Genomic DNA, 27,921 nt, shown 5'->3' on the forward strand with positions numbered 1-27,921 from the left:
TGTTGATGTGCTATCTGGATCGATTAGCCCAAGATTTTTAACTGAAGAGATTTCTGAATTTTTTATTTATCAATGTTAGCATGAAATTTCTCATTGCTTTCTCTCTCTTGATAGATCTCACTGTATTCCAGGAACATATTTCTTGTTTCTCCTTAAATTTACCTGCTTCTCCTGGCTACTATCAAGATGGGGATTTTGTTATTGGAGGACTCTTCTCCCTTAGAGCATCTGCTGGAGACACTAGAATAAGGAGATTTGGCTTTACAGATATAAACCGTATTCCAGAATATGTTCATGTGTAAGTATTTGGCTTCTCACTTTAAAAAATATTAATTTGGTAATTCATACAAGTATAAAATATGTGTTGATTAAACCCACCTTTATTACTTCCCCTCGAATGTTTCCTGTCTTCAACTTCATGGAGTCTCTGTCTTTGTTTCTCTCTGTCTCTGTATCTCTGCTTGTCTTTCTATGTCTTTTTCTGTCTCTCTGTGTCTTCTGTGTGTCTCTGTCTCTGGATCTCTCTGTCTCTGTCTGTCTCTCTGTCTCTCTCAATGTCTCTGTTACTCTCTGTTTCTCACTGTCTCTCTCTGTTTCTCTCTCTGTTTCTCTCTCTGTCTCTCTCTGTCTCCCCCCTACCTCTCACTTTTTCATTTAGGCATGCCTTTAATCCCAGAGCTTTAGAAGCAGATGCAGGAGGATCACTGTTAGCCCAAAGTTAACTGAGTCTGACTAGTGAGTTTAAACATATCCTGGGCTGGATAAGCAACACTCTGTCTCAAAAATATCAAAAAGCAATAATTTTGAATTTGAAAATAAGTTGTACTATGAATCTTCTTTTTAAAGACAAATTCCTCTACATGTCTAATACAGAATATCCTGCTTGTTTCTTGGATTATTGCTATATTCTTTATATGACTGAGATAGTTATAAATAAAACACCAGAATTTGAGAGAGAGCATGGGAGCAGCTGCAGGGAGAAAAGAGAGAAAGTAAATGAAATAATTACATTTTAATTAAAAATAAATTTTAATTAATTAAAATACCCACAAAAATGGTCTTTTCCATTTTTTCCTCCTAGCTATCTTACCAAACATTATCAGCACATTTTGGCAATGGTTTTTGCTATAAAGAATATCAACAAGGACCCAAATATTCTATTCAATATGTCCTTGGGATTCTATCTCTTCAATGTTGACTTTCTTGAGATGAAGGCTGTGGAAAGTTCTATGGCTTTGCTCTCAGGAGAGAGCCCTCCAGTTCCTAACTACAGCTGCAGGCCTGAGAAGACTGATAAGCTGGTTGCTGTGATAGGAGGCATTTCAACAGGAATATCAACTCAGATTTCCCGAGTTCTAAGTCTCTACAATGTTCCACAAGTATGCAAAGAATCCTGGTTCCTTAGTTAAACCTAGCAACATAATAATAAATGCTAACTAATTCAGTTACTGTTTATTGATGTACTTAAAAATTTACTACTTAGTTATAATTTTAAGTCTACAGTATAATTTATTCATAAGATGAAATCATGTTTGTATAATAAATTTAATTTTAAAACCTTTAAATTTGAAAAAAATATAGATAAAAGTAATGACAATCTGTATTCTTTCCACTCCAAGAAAATTTCCTTTGCCTTATACCATTGTCAACACTGTCTTTCTTTGATATCCAGTTTTAGAGCATCACAAAGCATGAGGACTATAGTAATTCTACTCATGTATCTTCACAGTAACTACTGTAGACATATTCCTGATTCCTTTACTGTGGTATGAGCTCAGATTGACACATAACACTTATTTTTCCAAAGAACCGTGTGTCAGACTCACTCTGGCTGGTTGTTGGGAATGGTTAGAATTTTTCTGTTGGCATGAATGTTTTGAATTTTGCTTTAAAATTTTTTTTGACCAGTAACAATTTCTCATAAACAATGCTAGAGGAGTAGCATTTATAATTCAGATGCATCTTACTTTGTAATAAACTTGAGAAGGGCTCTTTAGAATTTAACTTTGCAAATAACAGTTATCTGGTACTAACTGTTTCTCACTATATTCATGAAGTAACTCAAAATCTTGGTCAAATGTGTTAGGCTGCCATTTTATTTTTAATGTTTACCTATTTGTTTACTTTTGAGACAGGTTCTCAACATGCAGTCTTGAATGTCCTATGTAGCTCAGGATAGCCTCACAGAAATTCTTCTGCCTTTGTTTGCCCAGGGCTGGGATTAAAGGCATGTACCACCATGCCTGACCAGATGTTTATTTATATGGGTTTTTATGAATGAATTCTATTTCTTCTTTTTAAATATTTGGCTTTGGACACATACTAATTATAACATTAATAATGAATGTAATTAGTTTTAAAAAATGTGTATATAATTTTACTTGGCTCTTTTTTGTCACAGATCCTCCTACCTGACTCTTGCTGGTTTTCGATCTGTCACCTAACAGCTCCCCATTCTGTTTTCCTGTCATGAACTGCTTTGAGTTGATTTTTGCACAGGGTAGAGAGACAGATAACTCCACCTTAATTTCTCTACATGTGGCTAGATATTCAATTGCCCTAGCAATTTGTGGAAGCTATTGTCTTTTTGCCAAAATCTGTCTTTGACTGTAGCCCTGTGCTTTTATTCATTGATCGGTTTACTTTGTCAAAAGGTTTATCTTATGCCAATACCAGGTTGCTATGTTACTCTGGCTCAGTAGTATAATTTGAGATCTGGTGTTGGAAAACATGTACCAATACCCTCTTTATTTCAGATGGCTTTGCACAGTTGGGAGACTTTGTGTTTCCATATGAACTTTAGAATTGTCTTTGCTAGTTTTGTATAAAGAGTCATAGGAAGATTGATGTGAATTATTCTTAATAATATATCACTGTGGCATATTTTGTAATATTAATTTGGCCATTCTATATGCATCCATGTCTATCCAATTTCTAGCCTAGTCTTTAATACCTTTACAGTCTTCCACCTCTTTATGCTTACTTCTAGGTGCCTTTTTAATTGCACATGGTAATACTTCCATTATTTTTATTTCTACAAATTCATTATTGATGTATATACAGCTACTAGTGTGGATATCTATTTTCTGTTATTTTACTTTGATGAAAGTGTATATAAGATCTGAGAGTTTCATATGTAAATTTCTATGAGGAGCCCATGAGAAAACATTCAGAAATAAACATATCAAATGCAAACAGGAATAATTTACCTGCTTCTTACCGCAATTTGTGTGTGTTTTTACTGTATTGATTTTGCTAGGATTTCAAACTAAAATTGAATGGCAAAGGTGAATACACTCTAGCCCTTGGTTTGTAGTTTTACTAGAAAATTTCATATTTTTCATCTGCCATTTTATTGACATCAGTGTCCCTATATTCAGTTGTTAAGGAATCATGATACTTGGGTTGTCCCATTTTGGGGGGCATTCATGTTTCTTTGGTCTCTTTGTTTGAGTTGGGATTCTGCTGGCTTGGCTATTTCCTTTTGTTTTGCTTGCATATATTATTACTTAGCCATGTTCCATCTTTATGTAAATACATTTTTGTTATTTTTAAAATTGTGGACAGGGGGAGAGAGAGACAGAAAGAGAGAGAGAAAGAGAGAGAGAGAGAGAAAGAGAGATAGAGATAGAGAGAGAGAGAGAGAGAGAGAGAGAGAGAGAGAGAGAGAGAGAGAGAGAGAGAGAGAGAGAACAGAGACAGAGTGAGTGGTTATGAACCACCTAATACAGTTGCTGGGAATTGAACTTCAATCCTTAGAATTATTTTTTTGTCATCATAGGATGCATGGGTTTCATTATGCCCATTCACATGCACTTTGTTCTTACTGTCTGCATCCTGATGCCACTCACACTCTCCCATGTTGCTGTTATGCTTTCTGAACAAATCTCTGTCAGCTTTTAGTTCAGTGTTTTATTACTTTCCCTGCCTTAGGATTTCTCTTACCATTCCAGCATTTACTTTTCTACTTCTCTTTCTCTCCCTGTCCCTCTTTCTCTCCCTCTCCTTCTCCCTCATTGTCTCTCCCTCTCCTTTTCACTGCCTCCCTCACTCAGCCCCTCTCTCTCCCTCTCCTCTCCCTCTCTCTTTCTCCCCCTCTCTCTATCTCTCTGTACATACATTTCTGTGTATATATGTATTTGTATATGTATGTGTGCAGGTATGTGTGTATCTGGTAAGTGGCACATATGGGAATGGTGTGTGTCAGGTGTGTTACATGTAAATGTGCCCTGTGACTGTGCAGGTAGGTATGTCATCACAACCATACACGGAGACCACTCCCAACCCCAGAAGAGAGCATAAAGTACACTTTCTACATAAAGCCTAAAGTACATAGGAATGAGAGTGTACAAATACCAATGGGAAGTTTATTGTAAGAAGGGTAGAGATGTGATGGGGGTGACCAGATGGTACTATTAAAGAGAAACTTTACAGCATTCATTGATGTAGATATTCAGCCTTCTGTCCTAAGCAAGCTGATGTTGAGCATTACAGAAAGAGAAAAACAAAGGAACTTCTAGGAAATATAGAATTCACTAGTGGGTCTTAAAATACTTCTTAGGTTCCTCTTTATTGGTTGATTAGTTATGGATTCATGACTTCAAGTAAATGGTCTTTAGTTTTAAATTTCTCCACTTCCATATCAGGAAGAGGAAAGTTTTAGTATGGGAAATGACAGATTTGCAAATGTTCTTGTTTGACTGCTATTGCGTGAACTGAGCGAAGGAGACAGATACTCTGTAGCCCTGTTTGATACATTTTATAAAAGTGAAAAGATAAAGATACACTTCATATAAAAACTAAAAAGTAAGTGAGGGGACATAGGTAACAAACTGGTATTTCTTCACAAAGTTATTTAAGTGTTTACTTTGTCCTAGTGCATTAAGAGAAGACATAAACAAAATCATTTGGGAATAAACATAATTGTAATATCTTTAGTGGTAACTTTCTCTTTAGATCAGCTATGCTCCTTTTGACCAGAGTCTTGGGACCAGAGTCCAGCTCCAGTCTCCTTACCAGTTTCCTGTGCACATCACAGCTCTGTATCAGGGAATTATTCAACTGCTGCTATACTTCTCTTGGGTCTGGGTTGGCCTGGTCATCTCAGATGACATGAAGGGAGAACTCTTCCTTGGGGACATCACAGAGGAGATGAAGAACCATGGACTTTGTGTTGCATTTGCACAAAAGGTTCCAGATATCCCTACTAAGAACACAGTAAACAAGAAGCTTTTATTCGAAAGATTCACATTGACATGTGTTATTGTTGCATTTGGTGACAGTTATTCTCTTCTGAGGTTTGTCGATAACATCATTGGCTATACTTTTTTTCGTAATGTCTGGATCACAACTTCTGATTGGGATTTAACCATGTTTACTTATTATCAAAATAATACTTTGTTCACTTTTGGAGGATTATCATTTTCTCTTCATGTGGATGACATTCTGGGATTCAAGGATTTTCTCGAAAGTGTCCAACCTAGAAAATACCCTCATGATATCTTTATCCAGGAAGTGTGGTCAATCTTATTTAAATGTCCGTACATTTATCAGAATAGAGTCGTAGAACATAGTCAATGTGAGCAAAACGGCAGCCTGAGCACATGTCCTTTTTATGAGTGGGATATGAATACCTCACACTACAGCTACAAAGTCCATGCTGCTGTGCACGCCATTGCCCAGGCACTGCATGAGGAGCTGTCACTCAGAGTGGAAGGAGACTCCCATGATAAAAGTGTCCTCCAGGCTCCTCTCCCATGGAAGGTAACAATAGCTGGCCTTGTGTTTTCTTACAGTGTTGGGCTTGGCTTGTAAATTCTGCATGTTGTTTCATGAACTTTCAGAGTTAGTCTCAAGTTAGAGATAAAATTAAGGAAAAACACATTTGTGGTGCTTAAAGTTGAACTAACAATTCTGTCAGAAAACAATAAATGTACGATGCTGAATAAATAGTTTTTCTATTTTAAGCACATTCAAATAATAATATTAAGGCCCTCTTATTGTCTTGAAAAACAGATCCCAACACCAACGGAAATGAAACAGTTTTTCAAAAGTGAATATGGATTGAATGGAGAGGCACTAATCATGACACATCAACTTTCCACATGTTTCCCCCCACACACTTCTGCTTGTCTTTACAAACCATTTGAGTTCCTAACACTGTAACAGAGTTCCTCCCTCTACATTGTTATCAGCACTTTGTTTGTTTGCTCATTGTTTGGTACTTTCAAACACTTAAATAATGAATGTTGTGCATTTTCTACCTCTGCCCCATTGCATTCTGTATCCCTCACTCTCCTGTTGGGGCCTTTCTCCCAACCAGCCCTCTCTCACTCTCGTGACCTCTTTTTTGTAGGTGGGGTCCTCTGTATTTAATTAGAGATTCTAACCCAAGAATCAAAGTTTATTTCTGGACTAAGGGCTAATTATCCCATTAGATCACATAAATCTTGTGTGTGTGTTGAATTTTGACATCAGGCATCCTAGTACATAGAAAGTGGTGTGGCTCATGGTGAGCTGCATTCGCCTTTCTCTCAGACAGGTGATGTTAAGTGTCTTTCCACTCACTTTGTATTCCTTTCTTGGAAAAAAAGCAATCTAACGGACACTTTAACTTATTTTAACATTTTGGTCAAATAATTTTATTAATTACCTATAAACTTGGGATAATAACCATTTATTAGGTATCTTGAGTGCAAATATTTTCTTCCATTTCATGAATTGTCCTCTCACACTGTTGGTTGTTTTCGTTGCTGTGCAGATGGTTTCCTGGTAGGACAATTTATCTTAGCTTTCATTGACTGATTTTTATATTACATTTGAAAATACCCTCATTAAGACCAGTGATATCAAAGAACTTCCCTCTAATTTTACTCTAGGAATTTTTATTCTGAGGTTTTGATCTGTTTTTACTTTATTTGGCATAGAAAACAGACAAAATATGTAGCTCAGGCTGGCCTCAAACTCAGGATCCTCCTACCTCTGTCTCCTTCAGCAAATCCTACCAGCATGTGCCACCACAATGCACACCTTTAATCCCAGCATCTGGGAGGCAGAGGCAGGCAGATTTCTGAGTCTGACACTAGCCTGATCTACAGAGTAAGTTTCAGGAGAGCCAGGGCTATACAGAGAAACCCTGTCTCAAAAACAAAACAAAACAAAACAAAACAAAACAAAACAAAACAAAACAAAACACAAGAAACAGACAAAAATCCAATGGCAGTTTTTCACCCTGTTTTCACAACAGCATTTGTAGAAGAGATTACATTTCACCCTTTGTGTGTTCCTGAGGTCTTATTTGTTCAGTTGGATTCTGGACTTCTGTTCAGCTCCTCTACAATGTGTGCATGTTATAGGCCATGCTTGTACTGCTGCAAGTTTACAAAACTATTTGGAATGGGAAATACAATGCTTTAATTTTGTTCTTGTTCAAGTTTGCAAAAGGCATGTGACTTCTTTGTGACTGTCTTTTCCTGTGGGGATTTTAGGCCTTGTCAATGTCTGAGAAAAAAATGTCATTTAAATGTTCATAGAGACTTCCCTATTCCCCTAATCTGTGAAACTTTTGCATAATGAACTATTTAAACAGTATTACCTTTTCTAATCCTTGATGTTGTTTCCTTTCGATGTCTCCTCAATCTCTTTCATCATTGTCTGACAGGTTTTACCTAAGGGATATTTTACCTACTTAGTTAATTTTTCCTAATTAGTAAAATAATTAGTAATATAGTTTTATTGTTTCTGTTGGCATATATTTATTACACATGGTATTGAGTTTCATAATCATAATTCCATTCAAGTGTATACAATGCTCATTTGACTACGTTTCCCCTCAGTTCCTTCACTCCACATTCTACTCCCTGCAGAGGTCTGGTGGTTTGAATGAGAAATGTCCCCCACGGGCTCAGGATTGAACAATGGGTTCTTGAGGCATTTGTCTAGGGAAATATGGATGATGCAGTTTTCCTGGTGTAAAATGTCAGTTCAGAGGGGTTTTGGCCTTTACTTATCTTCATCTTACTTCACAGCCACCTTCTCATCTTACAGATGAGGATGGGAACATTCAGCCTCCTATGTCATCACACATGCCTGCTGCCATGCTCCTCCTCATGATAGACTCTGGTTCTCCTGGAACCATAGGCCCAAATCAACTCTTTCTTCTGTCAGTTGCTTGGGTCATAGTGCTTTATCAGATCAGTAACAAATACACACGTGTGTTAGTCACATTTGATGCTCCACAAAGTTCTTTCTTTACTCCCAAGTCTTCTGTGTGTGTGTGTGGGGGGGGGTGTGGGTGTGGGTGTGTCTGGTGTGTGTGTGTTGCTCCATGGGAGAAAACTCATTTTGCCTTTCTCCAAAATTGTTACAGTACAGTTGTTCATTTTTAACCTAGTGACTAGGTTTTTCATTGAGTTCATGTATCCATTCACTCATTCTTTTGCTTTTCTTAAATGAAACAAAAATTATTTAATAAAATGAAACAAAAGTATCAAATGAAAGTCACACAGGAGAAAGAAAAGTGCCTCCTCTTCTATAGTGTTCCCTGAGCTGTAAGGGAAAGGTTATTGTTTTATTAATTTTTTAAAAATTATTCTTCTTTCCTATAAGACTTCAGTTGCTCCATTTCCTCTATTTGCCTCCCCAACCTCTCTCTCCTCCAGATCCCCTGGTCCTCTGTTTTTCTTCTCTATAAAGGAATATTTCTCAGGGATATCAACATGGCATGACAAGATACAGTGAGCTTAGGCACATATCCTTATATCAAGGCTGGATGTGGCCACCCAGTAGTAGGAAAAGGGTACAACAGGAAACAAAAATAAAGAGTCAGATATGCACACTCTTCTATTGCTAGGAGTCCCACACCACATTAAGCTAAACAGCCATAGCAGGTATGCATATGAATTAGGGTAGACCTGTACAGGCTCTGTACTTGTCAATTCAGTCTTTCTGAGCCACTATCAACCCTGCTTTTTTGATTCTTTGGGATGTGTTCTCTTGGTGTACTGGGCTGCTCTGGCTCCTACAATCCTTCCTCCCCATCTCCCATGGGTTTCCCAGGCAATGCATACCATTTGGCTGTGGTTCTCTGCATCTGCTCCCATCAAAAGCCACATGAAGTTTCTAATAAAAACTGGTCTCAGCACTGCTCTATGACTATAGCAGAATGGCCTTAGGAATCTGTTTCTGACTAGTTGCTGTTGTGGTCTATGGTGGTTAGTTCTCTGAGCAACCTGGCTTCAGGTTCCTGGCCATCTAAACAGTGTCTGGCTTGTGATGCATCTCATGGCTTGAGTCTCAAGTTAGATCATTGTTTGTTTACTCTCACAGATTTAGAGTCCCTGTTGTCCTAGCACATCTTGCAGTAAGGACAGGTTGTGGGTCCAAGGTTATTTTTTCCCTGGCTGGTGTCAAAGCTACACCACCGGGAGCCTTGCCTAGTTGTAGAAGGTGGCCAGTTCAGGTTCCATATCCTCCATTACTAAGTTCTTCCTAAAGTCACCCTTATAGGTCCAGGAAGCTCCACTCCACTAGGTTTTGACATTGCCTGTAAATGCCCCACTATTCCATCACTCACTTTGGCTCTGTCCATAACTTCTCCACCATACGTCCCTCCCAAACTCCTTTTTTCTTGTTCCCATCTCTATCCACCCCCCCCCCAGTCTACCCACAAAATCTATTCTTTTTTCCATTCCCAGGGAGATGCTTATGACCTGTACCCTCCACGCACAGAATCTTCCTTGTTACTTAGCCTTTCTCTGGGTCTGTGGATTATAAAATTTTTATCCTTTATTTTATAGCTAACAACATCATATAAGTAACTACATGCTATGTTTGTCTTTCTGGGTCTAGGTTGCAGCACTCTAGATCTTTTCTAGTTCCATCCACTTGCCTGCAAATATCACAGTCTCATTTTTCCAATATCTGAGTAGGAATCCATTGTATAACTATATTTGATGATCCATTCTTCAGTTAAGAAACATCTAGGTTTCTTCCAATTCTTGGCAATTTTAAATAAACCCACAGTGAACATAGGTGAACAGGTATCTTTGTGGTAGGATGGAGTGTCATTTGGGTATAAACCCAAGAGTAGTGTTGCTGAGTCTTGCGGGAGATTGATTTCCAGCTTTCTGAGGAACCAGCATATTGATTTCTATAGTACCTGAACCAGTTTGCACTCCCTTCATCAATGCAGAAGTGTGTCCCTTGGCCCACATCCTTGCTGTCATGAGCGTCTGTCTTTGCATTTATTCATTCTGAAAGGTGGAAGACAGAATCCCAAAGTAGTTTTTTTTCATTTCCCTAAATGCAAAGGACATTGAATATTATTTTAAGTGTTTCTTAGCAATTTGATATTCCTCTACTGAGAATTCTCTGTTTAGCTATGTGCCTCACTTTTTATTTAGATTGTTCGGTGTGTTCTTGCCTAGAATCTTCAGTTCTTTATATATTTTGGTTATTAACTCTCAGTCAGATGTAGAGTTTGTATAAATCATTTTCATTATGTAGAAATTTGAAGTTGTTCTTTGCCTTGCAGAAGCTTTTTGTTTTCATGAAGTCCCACTTATTAATTGTTGATCTAAGTGCCTGCATTATCACTGTTCTGTTTAGGAAATTGTGTTCTGTGTCAATGTGTTTAAAGCTGTTTTCTACTTTATCTTCCTTTTTCAATGTGTCTGGTTTAATGTGATTGGTAATTGACCTTGAGTGTTATTCAGGGTTATAAATATAGATCTATTTGCATTTTCAACATGAAGATATTCAGTTTGAACAGCACCATTTGTTGAATGTTCTTTTCTTTTACCTTGGTATTTCGGTCTTCTTTATTTTATGTGTAATTGGTGTACAGAGGTGTGTGGATTTATTTCTCAGTCTTCAATTCAATTTTGTTTCTCAACATGTGTGTTTTTATATAAATACTTTGTGACTTCTATTGCTATAGCACTGTTCTACAATGTAAAATTAGGAATGGTGATACCTCTTGAAGTTATTTTTCTATTTAATATGTTAATTCTACTGATCCATGAGCATGAGAGATTTTCCATCTTTAGATATTTTTTTCTGTTTCTACAACCCAAGACTCAAAGTTTTATTAAACAAGTCTTTTTAACTGATTCAGTTGGCTACCCCTAACTATTGTATATCGTTTGGAGTTATAGTGAAGAGTTTTGTTTTCCTGATTTTTTTCTCAGTTTGTTTGTCAGTTATATACAAAAGACTACTAATATTTTTAGTTAATCTTGGGTCCAGCCACATCTATGAAAGGATTCATTACTCACAGAAGTGCCCTGGTAGGGATAGTTTGTATATGTACTATCATGGAATCGGCAAACCATGATATTTTGAATTTTTATTTGTTAATTATTATCCATTGAACTCCTACAGCTACCTGATTACTGTAATGTCCATTTGGTTGAAAACATCTTTTTCAGTATTTGTTGAGTGTTTGTCTGAATGTGTGTGTGTGTGTGTGTGTGTGTGTGTGTGAGAGAGAGAGAGAGAGAGAGAGAGAGAGAGAGAGAGAGAGAGAGAGAGAGAGAATGTATGTGTGTATCTGTGTTTGTGTTTGTTTGCATGTTTGTGTGATATAGGCCTACTGGTAGCATGGATTAGACCTATGACAAATGTTTGATATAAAGAACAGTAATGAAAGCCACAAGAACACAGTTAGAAAAATACAGGACAGTGAAATTAACCAGGTTTATTTATATCTCAGTGACTTATAGTGCAATTCTGAATGGTATTTTTCACTTTTAGCTCCATCCATTCTTACAAAAGGGTCAACTTGGGAGAAGCACCAATGAAGGGAATGTTGTGAACAAGACAGTTTCAGCAACCAAGCTTGACATCCTTAATTACCAGTCTCTGCCAAGTGGTACCGAAGCTCAAGTGAAGGTTGGCGAGTTTGTCTTTGAATCTCACAGTGTTCAGCATCTTTCCCTAAATGACAAACTCATAAATTGGGGCAAATACCACAAGGAGGTGAGTATCTTTGAGGTCAGTACCATGAGCTGTTCTCAGAGTGGAATTTTCCAGAGAATAGCATTGTCAGAAGTCATCAGCTTTTGGCCTAAGAAGAGCAAAGAGAGTAACTGCCAAAAACCAAAGCTTCTAGTGGCAGAAGAGGAAGAGAGAGTTAAATCACCAGAAGCCATCAGCTTCTGAGTCCCAGAAAAGTAAGGGAGGGTTAATGAGTCATTAGCCTTTGGCTTTCATCCATCACTGTGTTCCAACTCAGTACCTGACTGCTGGTGTGGAACCCCAGAAATTTATGTCTTCCCAGGTTATTCTTTGGAGGGCTGGATGTATCCTATCTCTGACTTAGTCTGTCAGATCTTTCTCTGATTCATCACTTTGTCTGCCCCACCAATTAGATGCTACTTTCAAACATGGGTGCTTCCTTTTACCAACTAATTTTACTTTTGTTGCTTGGTATTAAAGATTTGCTGAGGGCTGAGCCATTCCACAACCAAATAAGCTATTTCCAGTTAATAACACAGTCTATGGGTGCACAGTATAATTAAATATCCTGGACACATATTTCTGGATTTGAATTTTAAATCTATATGCACATTCATCCCCTTATTGTTGAAACTGTTTACTCTGAATACCTAGGTGATCTGATAATAAAGTGATGCTACATAATAATGGGGGGACATTATAGTTTGCAAGAGACCCGATAAATTTTCTTCAATATAAAACACTGGGTATATCAACTACTTCACTCAGGTCTCATGTTCAGGAGTAGTTTAGTAGAACAATGAGGGAATCAACAATATTTATGTAAATACATTTAATTGCTTAGTGTTTAGTGGGTTTTGCTATGCTTTGCTTTTTTGTGCTATTGTATTTTATTTTCTAGGTTTTAAGTGATTGTTATTTTATTGGGATTTTGGTTTGTTCTTTGAGAGAGATAATGAATTTGGATGAGTAGGGAGCAGAAGAAGATCTGGACAGAGTTGCAGTAGGGAAAGGATAGGATCAAATTATCTTCAAATTTAAAAATTGTTTTAAACATAATAACACAGTATACAAAATATAATAAAATAAAAATAACAGCAGAATAAAACAAAAAGCAAGGGCTCAAAATAGAGACAGAGAGAGAGTTCAAGAAAGAGAGAAAGAGATACTTTGGGTTCATACTCTCTAAAAGCACAGTAGTTCCTAGTTGTCACAGTACACAGAGGTCCTGCTGAAATCTACCATCTGGATACCAATACTGAATGTTATGTATTGACTGCATTCCCTCCTCCATTGTCTCCTGTACAGACTCCTGTATCTGTTTGCAGTCACAGTTGTCCACTTGGATTTAGGAAAGCACCTGTTGAGGGGAAACCATTCTGTTGCTTTGATTGTCTCCCGTGTTCAGATGGAGAGATTGCAAATGAAACAGGTATTTATAAAATGATTCTGAATTTAAATTTTTGGAAATGGTTCTGAATGTTTAAATTCCTAGAAATGATTTTGAATGTGGGAATGATTCACAATGGGGCAGAAGTGTGAAACAAAAATCCTGAAGACACAGTTACCGTTAATATATGTAACTCTTAATACTTTAGAACAAGTTTTTCCTTTGTGGAGTTTGCACAGGTTTTTATTCCCAGTACTCAGTATGTGGATTTTTAATTTCAAGGCTAGCCTAGGTTACAGAGTGAGTTCCAGGACACCTATGGCTGCACAGAGAAACCCTATTCAAAACAAGCAAACAAAAACACAGTCTTTTTTATTGTTGGTTGTTTATTAGTTAGTGAGTTGGCTTGTCCTGATTGGTATCAAACCTGTGGGCTCCTGCAATGCTCCAGGCTTAGCTTCCCGGGTAAGTAAAACCAACAGAGTGCTTCTGTTTTGTGGCCTATTTGTCTTCTGCACATCTACATTGAGTTCAGTTTCTTTTTTCTTTGTACCCCTGTTTTTCACCAATGGTTATGTTACTACTGTAGCAATAGAAATGGTGAAAGTTATTGCCCCTGCAAACTCTAAACTATGAACAATGGTCAAAGATAGTCTTTATATACCCCAAACAGTTATCAGTACCATAACAATAGGAAAAGTTAATACTTTTGCTTTGGAATTATTTTGATTCTTGTGGGAGTTCATATTATGTAGTCCCTGGTAAGGTAAACTAGCCTGAGGTCACTGTACAACTAAGCCCTGAGAGATCCCAGAGGATGGGTGGTGTTCTGGCTGTGAGAGATGTGTGGGATAAGAGTGATGTGCAAGTATATTAGTGATGTGCGGGTTGCAAGTGATAAGCAGAAATGCCCCTCCCACTGTCCTCTGACTGTCAAGATGTCATATCTTCTTAAAAATGATTCTCATTGCAAAGCCTCCCCAGAGCACAGCAGCAAAGCTTACTACCAGCTTTTGGTGTCCTTATTTCACATCTAACATCTATTTCAAGGAAGGTATTTTGTAAATCCAATTTTATTCTCCTGAATGAAATCTGTACTTATCAATGACTGTTGAAAATACTGTCCTTTGCTTTGTTTGTTGGTGAAGAAGTGGTAGTCTGCAAGCCCACTATGTCCTCAGTGCTGGGCTTGCAGATGAGCACCACTAAGTCCTTGATCTTTCTTGTTTTAAAATGAACTTTGCATTGGTTCTTTGTGATTTTCACATCATACACCCCAATCCCTCTCAGCTTCACCTCCTTTTGTATGGATTCTCCCCCTTGCAACCTTTCAATACACTAAGAGAAAAATGTATCATTGTAGAAGCTGTAATATGTCACAGTGTGTCCCATGACATACCCTTATATTTATACTTCTTTTCTTGCCAGAGTTCTTTGCTTGTACTCTGGATTTTGCTACTCTATAGTTACTGGGGCTGCTCTTAAATATTCTGTTGTTGTCGTCATGTGTTATGAAGATCCTGAAGTTTTAGATATTTTGGACTGTTCCCCTCACACACTCCAGTAGTTCATAGGGCAGTAGATGTTGGGGTGGACCAATTAAAAGGCCTAGATCATAAAGACTTCCCTGCCTTTATGCTCTCTGGTCCAGTTCACAAACAACCCCTCATACCAGGACCAGCTCTACCTTGCTGCTCAGGTGAAGTTCAGGGACTGTTCTCCTAAGTGCTGCAGCTGGGGAGAGACAAGGCCAGTTCTCCCAGTCTCACAATAACAGGACAAGCTCTTCTGCCTATCATAGATGGCAAGGGACAAGAGAGGGTAGAAGGCAACCTCTCTTTGGTTAGCACCACCAGCCAACAGATAAGAGGAATGAGTAGTCCTTCCACACTCATATTCTTGGTGCTGGTTCACCTGCAACCCCCACATCCAGGGCCACCTCTAACATGCCGACAAAGCAAGGTTCAGGACCTGCTCTTCTGAGTGCTGAGGCAGGGAAGGTATATAAATAGCTTTTCTGCTGTGATGATTTTGGGGCCAGCACTACTACCAGTTAATTGTAGGTCACACGAGGTAAGGAAGAGGGCATCTCTCCCTCACCCATATCAGTGCATGGCAGTCAAGTGGCTTCCCAGTTATGCCATGTTCATTCCCTTGGGATTGGCTTACCTGTGTCCCAACCAGCAGGGTCAGCTCAATTGTACTAACAAGGAGAGGTGTAGAGCTCATTCTCCTGTGTGCTGCAGCTGGTGAAGGCATTATATCAGGATCATTACTCATCTGGCCTGAATGACCCCTTCTGAGGATTGTCTGAGTTGAGTTCACTCCAACCTGGTGGCTTCAGGCCTAGAGAGACTTCTTCTAGTCTCTGCCTTGTTCCTCGTACTGGGAGTTATTTGGGTTTGTGCAGCAGTGGAATAGTGGTCATCTCAGGCTTTCTTTTTCCAGGGAATGTTAGGCTACTAATCATTCAGATGTTCCCAGGTCAGAACACTGTGGGTAGACATAACCTCTCTCCTCTCTGCCACCTACTGGTGTGCATGTGACACAGCAGCCACACCTGCAACACCTCTAAGAGCTGTCCTTACTCTTGATCCTTATCAACTACTAATCCACCCTTTGTTTACTTTTAGAAAAGTAACACACTGACTTTAATAGATTAAAATTGAAGAAAATATATCCACACTAATACTCTCTAGGGATAGCATTTCTTTAAAATACCTCTAGTTGTACCTAATATACTTGTGGCAATCTTTCTCTCTTCTCCTCATTATAGTACCTTCCAAGCCATCAACAGAAGGCTTACTGTTTACAAGTATATATGACTGATTATCCTACCCTTAACATTATATTTATGCTTCAGTACTTACATGTTTCATAATCTGAAACAATATTTTTTGCTATTTCAAATATACTGACTCTTAGAAAATGAATTGCAAATGTACAAGTTTATATTTACTGAAAATCAGGAGATCAATTGGGTGATATCACCCTATTGTATCAAATAATTCTAAGAATATATTTCTATCATCATCATGCATTTAGCATATTTTCATGCAGGGAATTGTTCACAAATCCTTGAGATATACTAGGCATGTGTGATCTAGGTGCATCTGCATTCACAGATTATGCAGGTATCACCATGAAAATGTTTAATTACATGGACTAAATTTAATCAAGTCTCACCATACACCTTTGAAAATTCATTCAGACTGGCTTATATGGTCCACTGGGTTTTCAGTGGTCACTAAGACTTCATTATATGCTTTTTATAAAATTCAATCTATTCCCTACATAGAAGACTGAGTTAACTAGCACCAGAGTACCTCCATAACATGTTTCAAACTGGTAATTTGGGAGGTGATGCTCAAGTTTCTGTTTATCACATCTGGAAAAGTACAAAACAAATTGATTTCATGAAAAAAAAAAAAAAAACGCCCTTGAGAGGCAGACACTGAGCTTTCCTACCACCTACCCTGCGCCCACCTCACAGGCATCTAATCAGGAGCTGTAGAACTGCCTGACCACCTAACTTGAGCCAAATATACTTGATCAGAAACACTCCCCCACAACCCCATTAAGCAATCACAAATCACCTATATGTGTGGAGATGAAGGCAACCATTCAAAGGTAAATTCATCCATTTCTACCCTGACATTTTTAAATTGACCCTGCAAAGTCCACACCTGTGTCTTCCATTCTGAGTTATGGTACACCCCTACAATCGGGTTTTCTGCAGAATAAATGTTCTTTACTGCTGCATACCATTTGAGTCTGGAGTATCATTCTTTGCAAATCAGACACCCTTACATTTGGGGGCTCATTTGTGATGTACTGAATTCCCCTAACCCAAAAACTTGAGCTTTTTCTTTTCCAATTGGTTGTCTGGGTGCCTGGTTATCTACTGTCTTGCCTGTCTCTGTGTTTCTGTTTCAGGTTTAATCTGGTCAGAGAACTGCAAAGTAGATGAGTATTTTGATAAGCAGGAGGGGCTGTGGAGTATTCTCACCAGGCTCCCTACAGGAAGAAATTGCTAGGTCCAATCTGATTTCTGAATCATCTCTGGGTCTGTGGGATATTCATGTGTAGGACAGAAGACCATCTTAAACAGCTTCTGCTTTTGTTTTTATTTTCCCAGTAATGACATTCCTATCTCTCTGTGTATATTCTGTTTGTGCCTTTTATCTTCTTGTACAAGATTTTAATTGATTCCTAAGAGGAGACAGGTGCAGATCACCTCACTGAGTTTTTTCCTGAACCATTTTATAGAGTTGTGAAAGACTCTGGTCTGTTTGTTTAGCCTGGCAAACTAACCAGTGTTTGCAGAAATAAATGGCCCTCTTATAAAGAAGGCTGTTCTGAGGAAGAAACTTTTAAAATGTGACTTTAATCTTGATTTCTAAGTTCTCTCTAAAAAGTTCTTCTAAAGGGTTTTTCTCTCTAAAAAGTTCTTCTTCAATTCTCTATAAAAAAAGGGGGGGAGGGATTTCTCTTTCTTTGTCCTAAGCATGTATACATCTTTCAGTATACATGATCACATGGTAAAAACTTCACCACAAGTTTACACATAAATTCAAATTACAAATTTAGTAAGGAGGTTACAGCACAGAAAGTTGATATGCACATTAATTATGAGTACTTATCTAGCTAAATGTTCATCATCTTTCACTAGATGTACATGTTCATTGAAAGTTAAAAACCATAAATTTTGTGACAAAAATATTACTGAAGTTTCATATAGTTAAAGCACTCATTATTTTGTCTTCTTGTTTTCGACCTGTATTAAACCATTTGTTCCCTTTTTATGTCCTGTGTTTAATTATTTTACAGCCTCTTGGGATGTGCTCTAAGTTCTAGATGCATGTCTATCTCAGAAGCATTTAACTTGGGACTCTTGAAGTATGGCACAGTTCTCACTGCAGTTTTGACATCAGAAAGGAACTAATAGCAGTGTTTTAATAAGTGATCTTAATAATTTCTAATACAACTTTTGGAATTCTTATAAGACTATTATTAAGAATTAAGAAATCATCTATTTGAGTATATATCATCACTACAAGACAGTGCATCTTCATTATTCAGCAGAGACGTACTCAAAAGTGGGCTAATGCTGACTGATTGTTATATATATATATATATATATATATATATATATATATATATATATTAACAGGAAAAACATATAAATCTCAAGAATCTTTTTTGAACGTAATCTTCTTGGCCTTGTCTACAGAAACAAAATTGTCATTAAATTTATAGTCCATGGTGGAACTATTTTAGGATGATCACCAGCTAGTTTTTACCTTCTCTTTGATGGCTAAATGTTATTGTCTATGAGGCCACTGGCCACAGATACTCAGATGGCAGTATCTGGTCAAAAAGACCCCTATTTGGTTGAAACCCATTTTGTTACCAGCTGCACTGCTCCCAACACACCTCCCTCTGCAGGAGAGTCTATCCTGCCCTCTCTACCTTGATTCTTCCCTCTGCCCCTGAAGAAGGTTTCAGTTCTCCTCCTTATATCTCTGCTCCATTAAAGATGGGTCCCATGCAAGTGTCCTTCAGAGAGAAGGAAATCTAAACTTAGTTAATAAGGCTTTCTATTTTACTGCATTTGTCTTAAATATTTAAATATTCAAAGACAGACCTCCACCTGTACCTTTTTAAAAAAATGACACTACATGAAGAAATTTACTAAATTTTTCTGTAAAAGTACAGAAAACCCAAATAACATAAATGTAATTAATAAATGTACATTGAAAATTAATTGCAAAATTATTCTTCCATCAATAACCTTCCAGTCAGAATTCAATTAATGGTTTTAAGAAATCCACTCAAACTAGGACTTTTTATTATAAGAAGCAATATTCATCTCTAAAATGTAATGTCTAAAGCATTATTTCTACAACAATGATATATTATTTGGTAAAATCAAAATCAAAGAAACAAAAGAAATTACCACAGTTCATAAATATAGGTGTCAGCAATTCTTAGCAAGTTTTGTATTCTAGGCCTTCCACAATAGTAACCAAGAGCTCCGAGAAACAACAGCTCCAGGGATCATTGTGAACTAAAGCTATAAACTCTGTAAGAGCTATAAAGGGGACATCTGTAGTAAAGCAGTATTTATCAGACATGACATAGAACTTGAACACAAAAACTCACAGAAGCACGCACCAGACTAGCAACAGAGCAAGTCACAATATCATAGGATGGACAGGGGACAAGCGCATAAAGTCCCAGCCCTAGCAAAATACTATTGACAGTTGATGCCTGCAAGAGACAGTCAGATTTCTGAAAATATGTAGTTCTGTTAGGCTGCCTATGTTATGGTGGATAGTCCTAAATCCATATAGATACAACAGCATTAAGTGACTGTACTGGGTTAAAAAAAACAAGAACAAATAAAGTTTGGTGGAACTATTGTTGGAGGAATAGAGACAAATAAATGCAGGCCAAAGAAATTTGTGGTAGATTTGATCAAAACACATTATATGCACATATGAAATTTTCAAGCAATAAAAAGTTTTTTAATGAAGAAAATGTACAAAAGGGAAGAAAAAACTAAGAGCTTTAAAGAATACACTCTCTTTCTTTAATATGTAATCAAATATAATTTTCTTTTTTATTGGTTATTATATTTACATTCCAGATTTTATCCTTTTGCCCCACTCCCCCCCCAGAAATCTCCTATTCCTTCTCCCCTCCTCATGCTTCTATGAGGCTGTGCCCCCACCTACCCCACTCCATTCCCACCTCCCCACCCTCACATTCCCCCACATTCAGTGTTCGTCCTTTATGGGACCAAGAATCTCCTCTTCCACCTATGCCCGACAAGGTCATCCTCCCCTACATATACAGCTGGAGTCATGGGTCCCTCCCTATGTGCTCCCAGGCTGGTGGCTTAGACCCTGGGGAGCTCTGGTTGGTTGGTATTGTTGCTCTCCTCATGGGGGTCACAAACCCTTTCTGCTCCTTCAGTCTTCCCTCTAACTTCTCCATTAAGAAACCATTGATCAGATCAGTGGTTAGCTGTGAGCATCGTCTTCTGAATGTGTCAGGCTCTGGCAGACCTCTAAGGAGACAGCTATATCAGGTTCTTGTCAGCATGCACTTCCAGCCATCTACACCAGTGTCTAGCTTAGGTGACTGTAGATGAATACCCAGGTAGAATGGTCTCCAGATGGCCCCTACTTCAGTTTCTGTCCCACATTTTGTTTCCATATTTGCTCCCTTGAGTATTTTTGTTACTCCTTCTAAGTTGGACTGAGGCATCCCCACTTGGTCTTCCTTCTTTATGAGCTTCATGTGGTCTGTGAGTTGAGTCTTCGCTCTTGCAAGCTTTTGGGCTAACATCTGCTTATCAGTGAGTTAATACCATGTGTGTTCTTTTGTGATTGGGTTAACTCACTCAGGATGATAATTTCTAGTCCCATCTATTTTCCTAAGAATTTCTCAAATTCATTATTTTTAATAGCTGAGTAAAAGTCCATTGTGTAAATGTACCACATTTTTTGTAACCATTCCTCTCTTGAGGGACATCTGGGTTCTTTCCAGCTTCTGGATATTATAAATAAGGCTGCTATCAACATAGTGGAGCATATGTCCTTGTTATATGTTGGAGCATCTTCTGGGTATATGCCCAGGAGTGGTATAGCTGGATCCTCAGGTAATGCTTTGTCCAGTTATCTGAGGAACTGCCAGACTGATTTCCAGCGTGTTTGTACTAGCTTGCAATCCCACCAGCAATGGAAGAGTGTTCCTCTTTCTCCACATCCTCCCCAGCATCTGGTGTTAACTGAGTTTTTGACTTAGCCATTCTGATTGGTGTTAGGTGGTATCTCAGTGTTGTTTTTGATTTGCATTTCCCTGATGTCTAAGGATGTTGAACATTTCTTTAGATGCTTCTCAGTCATTAGAGTTTCCTCCATTGAGAATTCTTTGTTTAGCTCTGTACCCCATTTTTAATAGGGTTATTTTGTTGTTTGGTGTCTAATTTCTTGAGTTCTTTGTATATCTTTGATATTGGCTCTCTATTGGATGTAGGAAGGTAAAGATCTTTTCCCAAACTGTTGGTTGGCATTTTGTCTTATTGACAGTGTCCTTTGCCTTACAGAAGCTTTGCAATTTTATGAGGTCCCATTTGTCAATTCTTGATCTTAGAGCATAAGCCCTTGGTGTTCTGTTCAGGAACTTTCCCCCTGTGTCTAGGTATTCGAGGGTCTTCCCCACATTCTCTTCTATTAGTTTCAATGTATCTGGTTTTATGTGAAGGTCTTTTACCACTTGGACTTGAGCTTTGTACAAAAAGATAAGAATGGATTGATTTGCATTCTTCTACATGTTGACCTCCACTTGAATGAGCTGGAAATGCTTTCCTTTTTCCACTGGATGGTTTTAGCTCCTTTGTCAAAGGTCAAGTGATCATACCTGTGTGGTTCATTTCTGGATCTTCAATTCTATTCCATTGATCTTCCTGCCTGTCTCTGTACCAATACCATGCAGTTTTTACTACTATAGCCCTGTAGTATAGTTTGATGTCAGGGATGGTGATTCCCCCAGAAGTTCTTGTATTGTTGAGAATAGTTCTCACGATCCTGGGTTTTTTTTTTTTGTTATTCCAAATGATTTTGCAAATTGCTCTTTCTATCTCTATGAAGAATTGATTTGGAATTTTGATGGGGATTGCATTGAATCTATAGATTGCTTTTGGCAAGATGGCCATTTTTACTAAATTAATCCTGCCAATCCAGGAGCATGGGAGATTTTTCCATCTTCTCAGATGTTCTATTTCTTTCTTCAGAGACTTGAAGTTCTTGTCATACAGGTCTTTCACTTGCTTGGTTAGAGTCACTCCAAGATATTTTATATTATTTGTGACTATTGAGAAGGGTGTCATTTCCCTAATTTTTCTCTCAGCCTGTTTATCTTTTGAGTAGAGGAAGGCTACTGATTTGTTTGAGTTGATTTTATATCCAGCCACTTTGCTGAAGTTGTTTATCAGGTTTAGGAGTTCTCTGGTGGAAATTTTAGGATCACTTAAGTATACTATCATATCATCTGTAAATAGTGAAATTTTGATTTCTTCCTTTTCTATTTGTATCCCTTTGACTTCCATTTGTTGTCTAATTGCTCTGTCTAGGACTTCCAGTACTATATTGAATAGGTAGGGAGAGAGTGGACACCCTTGTCTAGCCCCTGATCTTAGTGGGATTGCTTCAAGTTTCTTTCCATTTAGTTTGATGTTGGCTACTGGCTTGCTGTATATTTCTTTTACTCTGTTTAGGTATGAGCCTTGAATTCCTGATCTTTCCAAGACTTTTAACATGAAGGGATGTTGAATTTTGTCAAATGCTTTCTCAGCATCTAGTGAGATGATCATGTGGGTTTTTTCTTTGAGTTTATTTATGTAGTGGATTACATTGATGGATTTCTGAATACTGAACCATCCCTGCATTCCTGGGATAAAGCCTACTTGATCATGATGAATGATTGTTTTGATGTGTTCTTGGATTTGGTTTGTGAGAATTTATTAAGTATTTTTGCATCAATATTCATAAGAGAGATTGGTCTGTAGTTCTCTTTCTTTGTTGGGTCTTTGTGAGTTTTAGGTTTGAGCGTAATTGTAGCTTCATAGAACAAATTGGGTATTGCTCCTTCTGTTTCTATTCTGTAGAATAGTTTATAGGGAATTGGTGTTAGGTCTTCCTGGAAGGTCTGATAGAATTGTGCACGAAAACCACTGGTCCCAGACTTTTTTTGGTGGGGAGACTTTTAATGACTGCTTCTATTTCTTTAGGTGTTATGGGACAGTTTAGATGATTTATCTGCTCCTGATTTAATTTTGATATTTGGTATCTTTCTAGAAAATTGTCTATTTCATCCACATTTTCCAATTTTTTTGAGTATAGGCCTTTGTTGTAGAATCTGATGATTTTCTTAATTTCCTCAATTTCTGTTGTTATATCTCCCCTTTCAGTTCTGATTTTATTAATTTTCGTACTGTCTCTGTGCCCTTTGGTTAGTCTGGCTAAGGGTTTGTCTATCTTGTTGATTTTCTCAAAGAGCCAGCTCCTGGTTTTGTTGATATTTTGTATAGTTCTTTCTGTTTCAACTTGGTTGATTTTAGCCCTGTGTTTGATTATTTCCTGCCGTCTACTCTGCTTGGGTATACTAGCTTCTTTTTGTTCTAAGGCTTTCAGGTGTGTTGTCAAGTTGTTAGTGTATGCTCTTTCCAGCTTCTTTTTGTGGGCACTTAGAGCTATGAGTTTTCCTCTTAGTACTACTTTCATGGAGTCCCACAAGTTTTGATATGATGTGTCCTCCTTTTTATTAAATTCTAAACAGTCTTTAATTTCTTTCTTTATTTCTTCCTTGACCAAGTCATCAAGCAGAGCATTGTTCAGTTTCCACGTGTATGTGGGCTTTCCGTTGTTTTTGTCCATATTAAAGATGAGTCTTAGTCCATGGTGATCTCATAGGGTACAAGGGATTATTTCAATCTTTTTTTTATCTGTTGAGGCCTGTTTTGTGACCAATTATATGGTCTATTTTCGAGAAGGTACCATGAGGTGCTGAGAAAAAGGTATATTCTTTTGTTTTAGGATGAAATGTTCTAAAGATATCAGTTAAGTCCAATTGGTTCATAACTTCTGATAGTTTCATTGTGTCTTAGTTTGGTTTTTGTTTCCATGATCTATCCATTGCTGAGAGTGGGGTGTTGAAATCTCCCACTATTATTGTGTGAGGTGCAATGTATGCTTTAAGCTTTAGTAAAGTTACTTTTATGTATGTGGGTGCCCTTGTATTTGGGGCATAGATGTTCAGAATTGAGAGTTCCTCTTGGTATATTTTTCCTTTGATGAACATGAGGTGTCCTTCCTTATTTTTTTTTGTTTAGTTTTGGTTGAGAATCAATTTTATTTGATATTAGAATCGCTACTCCAGCTTGTTTCTTGGGACCATTTGCTTGGAAGATTGTTTTCCATCTTTTTACTCTGAGGTAGTGTCTGTCTTTTTCACAGAGGTGCGATTCTTGTATGCAGGAAAATGCTAGGTCATGTTTATGTATCCAGTCTGATAGTCTATGTCTTTTTATTGGAGAACTGAGTCCATTACTATTAAGAGATATTAAGGAAAAATGATTGTTGCTTCCTGTTATTTTTGTTATTGGCAGTGGAGTTATGTTTGTGTAGCTATCTTCTTCTAGGGTTGTTGGAAGATTACTTTCTTGCTTTTTCTAGGTTGTAGTTTCCCTCTGTGTGTTAGTTTCATACCTATTATCATACCTATTTCATACCTATTGAAGTGCTGGATTTGTGGTAAGATAGTGTGTAAATTTGGATTTGTCATGGAATATTTTGGTTTCTCCATCAATATTGATTGAGAGTTTTGCTGGTTATAGTAGTATGGGCTGGCATTTGTGTTCTCTTAGGTCTGTATGATATCAGTCCAGGATCTTCTGGCTTTTATAGATGCTGGTGTGAAGTGTGGTATAATTCTTATAGGTCTGCCTTTATATGTTACTTTACCTTTTTCCCTATTGCTTTTAGTATTTTTTCTTTGTTTTGTACATTTGATATTTTGATTCTTATGTGGCAGAAGGTATTTCTTTTCTGGTCTAAACTATTTGGAGTTCTGTAGGCTTCTTGTATATTTATGGACATCTCTTTCTGTAGGTTAGGAAAGTTTTCCTCTATAATTTTGTTGAAGATATTTACTGGTCCTTTAAGTTGGGAGACTTCCCCCTCATCTATACCTATTATCCTTAGGTTTGGCCTTCTCATTGTGTCCAGGATTTCCTGGATGTTTTGGGTTAGTAGCTTTTTTTATTTTGCATTTTCTTTGACAGTTGTGTCAATGTTTTCCATGGTATCTTCTGCACATGAGATTCTCTCTTCTATCTCTTGTATTCTGTTGGTGATACTTGTGTCTATGACTCCTGATCTTTTCCCTAGGTTTTCTGTCTCCAGGGTGGTCTTCCTTTGTGGTTTCTTTATTGTTTCTACTTCCATTTTTAGATCTTGGATATTTTTTAATTACTTCACCTGTTTGGTTGTGTTTTCTTGCAATTCTTTAAGGGTTTTTGTGTTTCCTCTTAAAGGGCTTCTACCTGTCTACATGTGTTCTCCTTAAATTCTTTGAGAGTGTTATTTATGTCCTTCTTAAAGTCCTCTATCATCATCATGAGAAGTGATTTTAATTCTGAATCCTGCTTTTCTGGTGTGATGGGGTGTTCAGGGCTTGCTATGATGGGGGAACTGGGTTCTGATGATGCCATATAACTTTGGATTCTGTTGCTTACCTTTTTGTGCTTGCCTTTCACCATCTGGTTAACTCTAGTGCTACCTGTACTCACTATAACTGACTGGAGCCTGCCTTTCCAGTAATCTTGCTTGTGTCTTATCTTCTCAGGGTCCAGATGTCTCTGTGATCATTTAATGCTGAGCTCCAGCTGCTCTATGTACAGTGGTTCCTCTAGGATGTCTCAGGATATGGTGTCTCCAAGGTAGCAGACCAGCTAAGTGTCCGCTGTTCTCGGTGCAGTGTCTCCCCTAGGGTGTCTCAGGATAAGGTGTCCACGGCTCTGAGTGCAGTGGCTCCTCTAAGATGTCTCGGGATATGTTGTCTGTCACTTTGAGTTCAGTTGTTCCTCTGCTGCTCTGGATTCAGTGGTACCTCTGCCGCTTTGGGTTCAGTGGACCCTCTAGGATATTTTGTTATCTGGTATCCACACAGGAGCAGACCATGCAGGGGTCTACACCATGCCTCAGATCTGGGAGAGGGGCAGAAGGGAAGTGGTATTCTGCTGCTCTGGGTTCAGTGGAACCTCTAGGATGTCTCAGGATCTGGTGTCCACACAGGAGCAGACTAGGCAGGATTCTGCACCAGGCCTCAGATCCAGGAGAGAGGCAGAGGGAGAGTGGTATTCTGCATGGCCGGGTTTGGGTATCTGCTGGAATCTGAGAGCTCCCTGCACTGAGCTATGGGCATAGGGCAGTGTGTGGGTGTTCTTACCTATTTTTCTGGATACAGTGGGCCCTCTAGGAAGCCTCAGTATCCAGTGTCCACATAGGAGCAGACCAGGCTGGGGTCAAATATAATTTTCAAATTGTCTGATTTCACTGCATTTTATGTCTTGTTTTCTGATTCTTCCATATAGTTTAAGTCCACTCAATTTCTGAGTATTTTATGAATTCAAGTGCACATGTATTTTTCTCTTAAAAAGAAAAAATAATTGTTCTATTGTTTTTCAATAATAGTTCAGTAAGTATAACCAGGGACATATCATTCAGAATGCAAAAATGATTCCACTCAAAGTATAGATCCCAAATGTCCACCTTTGGACAAAAGAGGAATGTAATAAACTAATCTGTCTCCCTTTCAGATATGGATCAATGCATCAAGTGTCCTGAAGATCAATATCCAAATAAGCAGAGAAATCAGTGTCTCCCTAAAGTTACAACATTTTTGTCCCATGATGATACTCTAGGTGCTGTTTTGGTCTCTGTGGCCATTAGTTTAGCTGCCTTTTCAGCCATGATTTTAGGATTATTTATCCACTATCGGGACACACCCATTGTCAGAGCAAATAACAGAAATCTCAGTTATCTCCTCCTAGTTTCTCTAATGCTCTGTTTCCTTTGCTCCTTAATATTCATTGGCCAACCTAACACAGTCACTTGTGTCTTAAGACAAGTGATTTTTGGGGTTGTATTTTCTGTTGCTGTTTCTGCTGTCTTGGCAAAGACCTTCATTGTGGTTGTGGCCTTCAAAGCCATCAAACCAGGAAGCAACTTACGAATGTGGATGGTGACCCGACTCTCAAATGCTATAGTCTGCTGTGGCTCCATCATTCAAGTGTGCATCTGTGCAGTCTGGCTGGGAACATATCCCCCTTTCCCTGATGTTGACATGGAGTCAGAGTTTGGGCAAATCATCCTCTTGTGTAATGAGGGGTCCACCCTTGCTTTCTACTGTGTTCTGGGGTATTTGGGCTTTCTGTCTAGTCTGAGCTTGCTAATTGCTTTTCTGGCAAGAAGGCTACCTGACACATTCAATGAGGCAAAAACAATCACATTCAGCATGCTGGTTTTCTGCAGTGTATGGATTTCTTTTGTACTGGCCTACCTGAGCTCCAAAGGCAAAACCATGGTGGCCGTGGAGATTCTTTCAATTCTGGCCTCCAGTTCTACCTTACTGGGCTGTATATTTCTTCCCAAATGTTATGTGATCCTCCTGAGGTCAGGTGGCCATTCTAGAAAGAATTTGTTTAAATGACTTCCTCCTTAAGACAAAGGAATTTATTGTGATTTGTGTAAAATGAACTATGTAGAAATAAAGATTCAAAAAATGGCGTGAATTCAATGTATTTCTCTTGACAATGGCAGCAGCTATTTAATCAATTGTCCCTGCTATCATTGGAGATGACCAGACATGTCGAACAAACTTGTCACATGTTAGATAGTTGCCAACTAGAGGTGACTTCTGGTGTGTCCACTACATGTTTCTTTAAATCACAATTCTATCATTTTTCAACAGAATGTAAGAGGACTGGAAATGATTAAGAGTAA

General features: G+C 38.1%; 1 protein-coding gene and 1 non-coding gene across 2 annotated transcripts; one reads left to right on the plus strand and one right to left on the minus strand.

The window, feature by feature from the left end:
* Positions 1–27,628, plus strand: LOC117715372 (vomeronasal type-2 receptor 26-like). The gene is made up of 6 exons (XM_034512152.2): positions 1–298; positions 1,082–1,379; positions 4,957–5,763; positions 11,755–11,979; positions 13,267–13,390; positions 26,736–27,628. Exons 1-6 carry the CDS (start codon positions 81–83, stop codon positions 27,626–27,628), a joined length of 2,565 nt encoding a protein of 854 aa, XP_034368043.1. The 5' UTR covers positions 1–80.
* Positions 15,799–15,930, minus strand: LOC117715844 (small nucleolar RNA SNORA17). The gene has a single exon (XR_004607647.1). It is a non-coding gene; the product is annotated as a small nucleolar RNA SNORA17 (small nucleolar RNA).
* Positions 27,629–27,921: the final 293 nt, after the last annotated feature.

The sequence above is a fragment of the Arvicanthis niloticus genome, chromosome 9 (genome assembly GCF_011762505.2).
Source record: "Arvicanthis niloticus isolate mArvNil1 chromosome 9, mArvNil1.pat.X, whole genome shotgun sequence".
In the NCBI taxonomy this organism is placed as follows: domain Eukaryota; kingdom Metazoa; phylum Chordata; class Mammalia; order Rodentia; family Muridae; genus Arvicanthis; species Arvicanthis niloticus.

Excerpts from the sequence above, each read along its gene's own strand:
- LOC117715372 (XM_034512152.2), top strand. The coding sequence starts at position 81 with ATGAAATTTCTCATTGCTTTCTCTCTCTTGATAGATCTCACTGTATTC. Across the intron at positions 5,764-11,754 it reads AGGCTCCTCTCCCATGGAAG|CTCCATCCATTCTTACAAAA; the intron begins GTAACAATAGCT and ends TTTCACTTTTAG. Across the intron at positions 11,980-13,266 it reads GGGGCAAATACCACAAGGAG|ACTCCTGTATCTGTTTGCAG; the intron begins GTGAGTATCTTT and ends TCTCCTGTACAG.